The sequence below is a fragment of the Vespa mandarinia genome, chromosome 8 (genome assembly GCF_050613455.1).
Source record: "Vespa mandarinia isolate Hongniang chromosome 8, ASM5061345v1, whole genome shotgun sequence".
In the NCBI taxonomy this organism is placed as follows: domain Eukaryota; kingdom Metazoa; phylum Arthropoda; class Insecta; order Hymenoptera; family Vespidae; genus Vespa; species Vespa mandarinia.
Window position 1 is genome coordinate 72,482 of NC_140817.1, and position 11,629 is coordinate 84,110.

An 11,629-nucleotide genomic window follows, 5' to 3' on the forward strand; every position below is an offset into this window, starting at 1 on the left:
ACGCAACCCTGACGCAACCCTGACGCAACCCTGACGCAACCCTGACGCAACCCTGACGCAACCCTGACGCAACCCTGACGCAACCCTGACGCAACCCTGACGCAACCCTGACGCAACCCTGACGCAACCCTGACGCAACCCTGACGCAACCCTGACGCAACCCTGACGCAACCCTGACGCAACCCTGACGCAACCCTGACGCAACCCTGACGCAACCCTGACGCAACCCTGACGCAACCCTGACGCAACCCTGACGCAACCCTGACGCAACCCTGACGCAACCCTGACGCAACCCTGACGCAACCCTGACGCAACCCTGACGCAACCCTGACGCAACCCTGACGCAACCCTGACGCAACCCTGACGCAACCCTGACGCAACCCTGACGCAACCCTGACGCAACCCTGACGCAACCCTGACGCAACCCTGACGCAACCCTGACGCAACCCTGACGCAACCCTGACGCAACCCTGACGCAACCCTGACGCAACCCTGACGCAACCCTGACGCAACCCTGACGCAACCCTGACGCAACCCTGACGCAACCCTGACGCAACCCTGACGCAACCCTGACGCAACCCTGACGCAACCCTGACGCAACCCTGACGCAACCCTGACGCAACCCTGACGCAACCCTGACGCAACCCTGACGCAACCCTGACGCAACCCTGACGCAACCCTGACGCAACCCTGACGCAACCCTGACGCAACCCTGACGCAACCCTGACGCAACCCTGACGCAACCCTGACGCAACCCTGACGCAACCCTGACGCAACCCTGACGCAACCCTGACGCAACCCTGACGCAACCCTGACGCAACCCTGACGCAACCCTGACGCAACCCTGACGCAACCCTGACGCAACCCTGACGCAACCCTGACGCAACCCTGACGCAACCCTGACGCAACCCTGACGCAACCCTGACGCAACCCTGACGCAACCCTGACGCAACCCTGACGCAACCCTGACGCAACCCTGACGCAACCCTGACGCAACCCTGACGCAACCCTGACGCAACCCTGACGCAACCCTGACGCAACCCTGACGCAACCCTGACGCAACCCTGACGCAACCCTGACGCAACCCTGACGCAACCCTGACGCAACCCTTTTTTTTTTTTTTTTTTTTTTTTTTTTTTTTTTTTTTTTTTTTTTTGTTTCGTCAGGAGGAAAAACCTTCATAGGCCCTCTGAGCCCGGTACTCAGAGGAGTGTCGGATTCAGCCCGCCTGGGAATGCTCCCAGGAACGGGTCGCCTACCGACTAAAAAACCTCCCGATTCTTATAACTAACGCGCTGAGAAAACAAGGTGGTGGGCGGGATTACACATATGCGTATTACAAATTCACCCACCACCCCTTCTCGGTGAGCCAGGCCGGTATTCGCCTTGCTCTCATTCATCCATACATCCACATTCACACCACTATAGCGCACTCGACAGGGGCCAACGAGCTCCTGGAGACGCAAAATACTCCCTGACTATATACATATTGGCCCGATTTCCACCCCATGGTGCTCTGACCGGGCCCACTCACCTTCGTTTATACGAACTACCGACTATAAAGGAGCGACGCTTGAGCCAGGCGCCGCCTGAGCTGCTCGGAGCCTTGCCCGAGGTGGCCGCACTGGAATCACTCTCCTATGCGGCCAATCGTTCGCGCTCCCATCCGCGTACGAACCCACACGCTCATTCACACATCCATCATCTGCACGCAACCGTTCCCTGCGCCTTTCAGCGTCCTCCTTTGCGCGCATAACCCGTCCAGCGAAGGTCCGAAAGGCCGCCCATCCTCCCGGGACAGTCAGGGAAACCCTGACTATCTCGGGAAGGGTTAGCTGACCTCCCCCATCGCGGCGATCAATTCATTCCTGGCATCCATCCACGCCGGGCAGTCGATCAGGGTGTGTTCCGCCGTATCCTCACTCCCCTCGCAGTGAAAACAACGTGGGGAGGGGATTTTCCTTATTCCATATAAATACGCCGAGAAACATCCATGACCGGTCATCAGCTGCGTGGTATGAAATGTCGTTCCGATAGAGAACGGCCTTCCAATCCACTCAGCCAACCATTCGGCAATGGCCGCCCTCGTGCGCACTCCCGTTGCCTCTGGGGACCCGATGAACTCTAGTTCCTCAGCCTTCCATGCCTCTATTGCCCTCCTTCTGGCAAGAGCACCCAATACAGCCTTAGCGCGCGGAGAAACAGGTTCCTCCGCGCCTCTAACGGCCGCATACGTCTCCGCCAGCTGGGGTGCCAAATGACCGAGAGGAATAATCCCCGCGATCATCATAGCCGCATGGAAGGAGATCGTCCTATAGGCACAACACACCCGGATCGCCACCTTCCTTTGGAGGCTCCGCACAGCCCGCCCGATTCGCGTATCCTCCACAATGGCGCGCCACCACACCGGTGCCCCATATAGGAGCACCGAGTGGATCACGCCGCTATAGAGGCGCCGCTTCCTCTCGCCCGGTCCGTGAAGGTTCGGAAGGAGCCTTCCAAGGTGCCGAAGGATACCCTCGGCTTTTGGAATTACGGCCTCAAAGTGGGGCCTGAACGACATTTTTGAGTCTACGACAATGCCCAGGTATTTCACACTGGTTCTGACCTCTACGCGAACCCCTCTAAGGCAAATCTTAGGGGGTGAGACATTCCTGCGTCTGCAGAAGGCAGAGGCAGGGAAGGCCATGGCCTCCGTCTTTTGTGGCGCCACTTTAAGGCCCAATCCCTCGATCTCCCTTACCAGGACTTCCAGGTCCTGCTCGGCGTTCACGATGGCCTGCGACAGGTCCCATCCCGATGACAGGAGGGCCGTGTCGTCCGCATAGCAGACGACACGGGAGCCACCTGGCATCGGGATTCGGAGGACACTGTCATAGGCAATGTTCCACAACGTAGGGCCCAAAACGGATCCCTGTGGGACCCCACAATACACCTGTCTTTTCACGACGCGTCCATACTTGTTCGTGTATGCTATGGCGCGTTTGTCCAGGTAACTCTTTATGATGTCCACTATGTAACGTGGAAATTTTCCACGCTCCATAGCCCTAACGATCACAGTCCACGGCAAGGAATTGAAGGCGTTCGAGATATCCAGACTCACCAGGATAACCACCTTCCCGATCCGCGTCGATGCCTCCACGAAGTTTTTAACATCGAGGACGGCATCCACAGTGGATCTTCCCGGCCTAAACCCATATTGTGATGACGACAGGGTACGAGTCTCCTCTAGATAGTTGTTGATCCGGCCAACGACTATCCGCTCGAATAGTTTCCCCAGTTCGCCAATCACGCATATGGGTCTATATGATCCCGATGAGTCCGGGGGCGCGTCCCTTTTCTTTTTGATAAGGACGAGCCTCGCTATCTTCCACGCTGTTGGGAACTTTCCTGTGCTAAGGCATGCAGAAAAGCACTGCGCCAACCCTTTCCCACAGTGTATCGACGCAGCACGCACAACCACACCCGGTATTCCATCCAGTCCAGGAGCCTTTCTTCCTCTTCCTTTTTTCCGGGCAGCAGCCAAGACCTCCTCTTCAGAGATAGTTACCTCCGATAGCGTAGGTTCCTGCGGCTCTTCAACTCCCGGTCCTCCTGGGAACAACTCACAGAGGATTTTTTCCAGTACCTCCTCCTCCATGGTTTCGGTTACTGGTGGGGCATATGGCCTTAGTTTCCCCAAGACCAGTTTGTAGGGTCTTCCCCATGGATCCTCCTCTATGGAGTCCAGCAGGTCCCTCCATGAGTTCCTCTTGGCCACTTTAATAGCCCTAGACAGTGCCCTCCTTGCGTCCCTTCGAGCGTCCAGGCACCGCACTATTTCATCGCCGTTCTTCTTTTTCTTCCTGGCCCTGGAAAGTTTCCTTACTGTGGTCGTCGCAACGGCCCTAAGGTTCGCTAGTTCGTCCGACCACCAGTAAGTACTTCTTCTACCACGGGTTTGTCCCCTTACCCGGGACATGGCCGTGTCGCACGCCTGTTTCAGTGTAGACTGTGCCCACTTCACCATCTTGTCCACACAGTCCGCACCGATCGCACTTCTCCCGCATCCAATTCCACCCGTCCACTCCCCCGAGATGAGGGCCGCCGCCAAGTAGTCCTCATCCAGGGAGTTAATCTTCCAGCGAGGAAACTTTTTCTCCTGTGGGCAAGAGTTTCGGACCCCTGTAGCTTCGTGCCTATAATTATATCTAATATGTAGGTGGTCCGACAGGGACTCAACCTCATCCACTCTCCAGTCCGAGAGGCGGACGCCAGCCGCCGACGTGCCCCACGTTAGATCTATGACGCTCGACCCCTGTGGTCGAACGCACGTAGGACAGCCAACCCGGTTCAGCAAACCCAGATCCAATCTATTGGCCCAGGCACAGAGCAACTCACCTCTCCGGTTACTCCTGCCTTCTGGGTCCCATCTGCTGGACCGGGCATTAAAGTCGCCAGCCACCAGCGCTGGGAGAGCGGGAAATGCTTCTAAAAGCTCCTCAAGCTCATTAAGGAGTCTACTAAACATAATTATGTTCTCGCTGGGAGGAAAGTAAACCGAGACTACCAGCGAGTCCCCCCATTTAACGGCTACATAGAAAAGGCCCCTACGCACAAGGCTACAGGGTCTTCTACTTTCGCCCACAAGCACCGCGGAGAGTGAGGTCCCTCCTAGGGATGAGAACCACCTCTCATCCCCCGGAGGAACCCACCATGGTTCCGCAATGATCGCCAGCTCTACTCTGTCCTCGCGCATGCGCTGTGCCAGCAAGTCCTGTGCACGGCGCGCGTGGTTTGTGTTGGTTTGTAGAACAGCAGAGAACATTGTCTATGGACTCTCCGCTGTTTCTACCACTATTGAGGTGCTCGGTACCCCTTGTTCCACCTCCATGTCTTCCTGTGACATTCCTCTATGGGTCTCTTTCCCTGTCACTACACTTCTCCTGTTTGTCATTGTCTCCGAACCACCATTTGGTGCCCTCACGAACACCTTGTCCACCCATTTCTTGGGAGGCACAACCGGGCACTCCCAGGAACCGGCTCGATGGTTAGTCTGTTTCCGGCCAGCATCTGTGCAAACCGGGCACGCCACCTTGTCCGTACATGCTTTGGCCACGTGGCCCGGCTTCCCACAGATGTAGCACAAGTCTGTCCTAGACTTTGTGGCCGGGCACGTTGCCACGACATGTCCTCGCGCAAGGCACCGGTGGCATGTGAGGGGCCGCTGCCTGAGTTCGTGCACTCTCACCTTTGTGAGTCCCACGTCTATTCTGCCCCTTTCCAGGGCCGCTCTGATAACAGGCATCGGAGCCGTGACAGTGGCCTCACCAAGTCTGCCCCTGCCAATCCTGATCTCTCCGACCTTAATGAGGTTGGGGTCCGTTCCAGATCGCACCTCCAAAAGTGCGTTCCTTATGACGGTACCATTGGCGTACGCGTCCAATCCCACCAGCCTCATGGTGCTCGTACGAAGGGGGCGGGTGATTTTTGCCCCTGGGACAGCATTCCTCAAGGCCTCCGCCACCCGGTCGGCCTTCGCATTTGCCCCTTTGCCTCGTACCTGCCATATAAAGGCACCTGTAAGTCCTCTCCTGCAGGACATGGTGCCAATTCCCAGGTCCTTCAGGTTGATTCCTTCCGTGGCCCGCATAAGTGCATCCCTGTACGTCGTCTCCTCGGTACAGGATAGGGAAATTGCAGCGACTTCTCTTTCCCTTTGCAACTTCCTCCTCCGTCGTTGCGCACGGTTTCTCCCCTTCCTTTTCTTCTTGGAGGGCGCCTGTACCAGCAAGGGTTGAGCGTCGTTGACTACATCCCTTGATGCAGCCAGGGAGAGTACATTAGCTTCTCTCCTCTGGACCCTCCTCCTCTTACGGCCAAGTACCTGGACAAAATCATCCTGCGGGGTTAGTGCCTTACCTACACTTACCTGCTTCGCAGGAGGTCTAGTGGACTCAGCACGGAGTGTGGGGCCCCTGTGCGGTCCACCAGCCCCAGTCGCTGCTCCACTCAGCGTCTGCTGCCGTTGTTGTTGCTGCTGCTGCTGTTGTCTCTGCGGCTGCGGCTGACGCTGCTGCTGTTGCCGCTGCGGCTGTTGGTGTAGCTGTTGCAGTACTTGCTGCAGTTGTTGCTGTTGTTGCTGCTGTACTTGCTGCAGCTGTTGCTGCACACTGCGGACAGCCTCCGCCAGTGCCTTCACCGACCCGTCTGAATGCCTTGCGTCCGGGGTCCTATCCTTCGTTTTGGTAACCAAGGGAGTTTCCATCCTCTTGATTACCCTTTTGAGGCAGGTGTTCTCCTCTGACACTTCCTTGTTGCGCAGCTCCATGGCTTTCAGTTCAGCCTTCAGCTGCGCAATTGTTTCCTTCGCCGACGGAGGATCATCTTCACGGTTTTGGAGCCTTACTCTCAGGGTCTTGAGTCCCTCCATAGTTATTCTATGGGTCCTTTTCATTACCCCGGAGATGTCTCCTTTGAGGTTCCGGCATCTCAGCCTAGCTCTTTCGGCATCGATGGAGGCCTCCTTTAGCGTGTCGATCACCCTACCAGTCTCCACCTGAGACAAGGCAGGGGTCTCCGCTCGTCCTCCTTCCCCCAGCACGGGCCAGTCTAACACCGACTCATCCTCCTCGGACGAGTACACTACGGGCCTCGCACGCTTCGCCTTCCGCGTCTCCCGTTTGATGGTGAGTCCGGCAAAACGCATGCCTTCAGCCGCCCTAGCAGCCTTCTGCCACTCCTCCAGGTGGCCCTCATCCCTACCTGCTCTTCCTGACGCATTAGACACACCGCAGGCCAGGTCGCCTACCTGCGATGCACTTCCTGACGCATTATCCAGAGCTGGGGCCAGGTTGCCTACCCCAAACTCCTGGCAGTCGTTGGTTGACGACGGCGGGTGGCCTGCCCTACCACCACCTGACACCGCCGTGGCATGGGTATCCCTCCCATGCCCGCTTATCCCATTCGTCGTACTCATCATATTTTTATTTTAATACAAGGGAGCCAGGCTCCCCAAGGGAAAGGAAAGGAACGGAAGGAAGCAATAGAGAGCAAAGAGTAGAAAAGAGAGTGATAGAGGAGTAAAGATAGGAATAGCCATACGAGAACATTCATACATCATTCATACAATCCCTTTTAGTCGCCTCATACGACAAGCAGGGAATAATGTGGGAGTATTCTAACCCCCTACCCACAGGGGGAACCCTGACGCAACCCTGACGCAACCCTGAGGCAACCCTTTTTTTTTTTTTGTTTCGTCAGGAGGAAAAACCTTCATAGGCCCTCTGAGCCCGGTACTCAGAGGAGTGTCGGATTCAGCCCGCCTGGGAATGCTCCCAGGAACGGGTCGCCTACCGACTAAAAAACCTCCCGATTCTTATAACTAACGCGCTGAGAAAACAAGGTGGTGGGCGGGATTACACATATGCGTATTACAAATTCACCCACCACCCCTTCTCGGTGAGCCAGGCCGGTATTCGCCTTGCTCTCATTCATCCATACATCCACATTCACACCACTATAGCGCACTCGACAGGAGCCAACGAGCTCCTGGAGACGCAAAATACTCCCTGACTATATACATATTGGCCCGATTTCCACCCCATGGTGCTCTGACCAGGCCCACTCATCTTCGTTTATACGAACTACCGACTATAAAGGAGCGACGCTTGAGCCAGGCGCCGCCTGAGCTGCTCGGAGCCTTGCCCGAGGTGGCCGCACTGGAATCACTCTCCTATGCGGCCAATCGTTCGCGCTCCCATCCGCGTACGAACCCACACGCTCATTCACACATCCATCATCTGCACGCAACCGTTCCCTGCGCCTTTCAGCGTCCTCCTTTGCGCGCATAACCCGTCCAGCGAAGGTCCGAAAGGCCGCCCATCCTCCCGGGACAGTCAGGGAAACCCTGACTATCTCGGGAAGGGTTAGCTGACCTCCCCCATCGCGGCGATCAATTCATTCCTGGCATCCATCCACGCCGGGCAGTCGATCAGGGTGTGTTCCGCCGTATCCTCACTCCCCTCGCAGTGAAAACAACGTGGGGAGGGGATTTTCCTTATTCCATATAAATACGCCGAGAAACATCCATGACCGGTCATCAGCTGCGTGGTATGAAATGTCGTTCCGATAGAGAACGGCCTTCCAATCCACTCAGCCAACCATTCGGCAATGGCCGCCCTCGTGCGCACTCCCGTTGCCTCTGGGGACCCGATGAACTCTAGTTCCTCAGCCTTCCATGCCTCTATTGCCCTCCTTCTGGCAAGAGCACCCAATACAGCCTTAGCGCGCGGAGAAACAGGTTCCTCCGCGCCTCTAACGGCCGCATACGTTTCCGCTAGCTGGGGTGCTAAATGACCGAGAGGAATAATCCCCGCGATCATCATAGCCGCATGGAAGGAGATCGTCCTATAGGCACAACACACCCGGATCGCCACCTTCCTTTGGAGGCTCCGCACAGCCCGCCCGATTCGCGTATCCTCCACAATGGCGCGCCACCACACCGGTGCCCCATATAGGAGCACCGAGTGGATCACGCCGCTATAGAGGCGCCGCTTCCTCTCGCCCGGTCCGTGAAGGTTCGGAAGGAGCCTTCCGAGGTACCGAAGGATACCCTCGGCTTTAGGAATTACGGCCTCAAAGTGGGACCTGAACGACATTTTTGAGTCTACCACAATGCCCAGGTATTTCACACTGGTTCTGACCTCTACGCGAACCCCTCTAAGGCAAATCTTAGGAGGTGAGACATTCCTGCGTCTGCAGAAGGCAGAAACTGTTTTAAAAAGGCAGATACTGTTACTAAATTATGAATACTTTTATAAGTATTCATAATTTTTATGAATACCCTGGAAGGAACGATTTGAAAGTAGGCACAAGTCATTTTAGATTTTCACAAAATGATGGAAGACAAAAGTAAGAATTTCAAAGACATTACAGAAAATTTACAAAAATAGCCAAAATTGAGTGGAAATACAACTGGTAAGTAACAAGTTTCACGAACGGCTTCAATTGTAGTGTTTACACCATTGCAGATAAGTTTCTTATTTCTGTTCTTTTTTATTTTTCAATGATTTGGAAATGAAAATAGAAAATGAATTAGAAATTTTTTTTGAGCTCAATGTTATTTGTGTCGATAAAAATTGCATGGTCGAAAACAATGGGGTGTTGTTAGCAACGTTACTCACTATTTGTTTCGGATTTCCTTTCCTTGTGTTGCCTTATAAAAACGTTCTTCTCTTATATCGGTCGATAATAATTCAGCAGGATGTTACATCATTTATTCGTTATTCTATTTCTTTCACTTAAATTTCAAATCACGATTTAAACTATTGTCCTCTTATTATTATTTATAATGAAATCAATTTTGATCTTTGTTTACTATAAAAAGAAAATAATAAATGAAGACCTCGTCGTATAGAATTATATGTCACAATTCTCACTGATATCTCTCATAGTAAAGAAGGAACTAACATAGTTGAAAAAATTTATCAACTTAAAACGAGATTCGAATATTTTACTGATTTATACGGTATCCGACTTGTTGAAATTTGTGTCTTGTCACGAGACTATTAGCTTAGTTCTTCATTAAAAATTTTTAAAATCTATTAATGAATTCTTGCACGAATAAGTGTTAGTGCACTTTTATTCGTTCTTGTTATGCATATCGCTTAAGTTAAGATCACTACGATATTATTTTTTATCGATTGGGGAAATCAAAGACCTAAAGTCCCTCTAGTATAATGAATTTCATGTTATCGGATAATTAAAATCGTACTACAATAACATCTCGGATTTGCGAAGAATTCTCATTGAATATCCATTCGCCTGCGGCTTTTGAATTTTCATTGCAATGATGTTCATTTTATTCTTCCAATCAATGAGATAAAGAAGAGAAACCAACCGATCGCTGATAAGGGCAAGAATTACTTATTTTTCCTCTTTCTTTCGAATCGTTATTTGTTTAATTCTTCTATCGTCAACTTAATATCGTTATGAAATTATGTACGCAGTAAACGGTCATGAATATCACAAATTAATTATATTTTAATTTTTATTTTTACTAAATACACAATTACAACTAACTGTATAAACGGTTCATTTATTGATATAATTTAAATATATTGCATAGTGCATGTTCAGTTTTCTTTTAATTAATCCTCATTATAAAAGTTCTTTTATGTTTTTTATAATCTGTACGTAAAGAAACGATAAAATATCCAACAATTAAAATATTGTTTTTCATCTTTCTGAATCGCGTCTATTTATGAGATTTAATGTGATTTAACTAACGCTGAGCAATGCTTATACAGTAAGTGACAAAAATATTGGGACACTATGGTATATTTGAATAAATCGATATATATTTCAATTGTTCATTAATAGAAAATATTTTGTTTCCTGTTATGTATCACCTATTGTGATTAACAGCAATAATCCAATTTAATGTATCTATATTCAGACATTAAACCATCTACTTTAAAACGGGAATTACATCGATTTCAACAAGCAGAGACAGTTTTGATAGCAGAAGGTGAGTTCAAATTCAAGCTGGATGTGATTGAAAGGAAAAGTCAAAACTTATCTAAGAATTATAATTAGGCAAAACAATTGACTGTAGACATGACATTACCGAAATGAAAATTGAATATGTTAATTAGCAAATTACAAATGAAAATGATATTCATCACAAAAGAAAGATAGTTGTAGATAGCAAATGGATTTGTATGAAAATATATGATCATTATGACAGTAGCAATGCCATGCATGAAGGAGCTCTTGCATTAGAATGTACTATCGAAAAATATAGGTCTCGAGACAATTCAATCGATGCATACAACGGCGATGCAATAAAAGTAAATTATGATTTATGTTATGATTAATTCGAAACTTAGTTGCCCAGTTAGAATCAGATCTGGAATCTGTAAAATAATCAAAAGGAAGAATGCAATAAATTAAGAGAAATGATCGAATATTTAAAATTAGAAATGGAAAACCAAGCTTTGAAAGGTGACTTTAACAATAATCCTAAAGTTATACTTTATCATAAATCTTGCTGCAATAGAAGAAGAGCAGGCAGAAGATAAACAACAGTTCTTATTACGTATACTTGAACAACTAAAAGCAAAAGTTACTTCAGGCGTTGCTGAAACAATAGCAACTCCGATATAAATAAAGAATTTTTATTATATCGTCAACTGTTTCACATTATTATACTATTAAACGTATCATTTAATGTGCTTGTAGATATTTTGTTATTTAAAAATTGCTGAGGTTAAGCAAATTAATGCCATACAGAGCACCAAAGTAATAACATAAAGATCGTCTCAAAGATCCCTTTAATAGGTCTTCTCAAGGATACAGGTAAATGTGTTATCGATTATTTGGTTGGAGTGTCGACAGGACTCAAGAGGGGCGTAACAAATTGTCCAGTCAACACGCCGATTCGCCCGATGATTTTTTCTTATTTCACGTTGAAAGGGAAGGAGTTGAATGGAACTCTATTTTTTGCAAAGATGACAAAAATCATGAATTAATTTTGATTATATCATAATCTTCATTTACGATTCATATTCTTTTTCGAGAATAAGAGAGCTATCTTAGCCATTGTCTAACGTCTCGCAAAATAACTGATTTCGATTACTTGATTCTG

General features: G+C 49.9%; 1 protein-coding gene across 1 annotated transcript; it reads right to left on the bottom strand.

Annotated features, from left to right (window-relative positions):
- Positions 1-7,907: 7,907 nt before the first annotated feature.
- LOC146872795 (uncharacterized) lies at positions 7,908-8,366 on the bottom strand. Its single transcript, XM_085658848.1, has one exon. It carries the CDS (start codon positions 8,364-8,366, stop codon positions 7,908-7,910), a length of 459 nt encoding a protein of 152 aa, XP_085514974.1.
- Between the last annotated feature and the right edge of the window lie 3,263 nt (positions 8,367-11,629).

Excerpts from the sequence above, each read along its gene's own strand:
- LOC146872795 (XM_085658848.1), bottom strand. The coding sequence starts at position 8,366 with ATGATGATCGCGGGGATTATTCCTCTCGGTCATTTAGCACCCCAGCTA.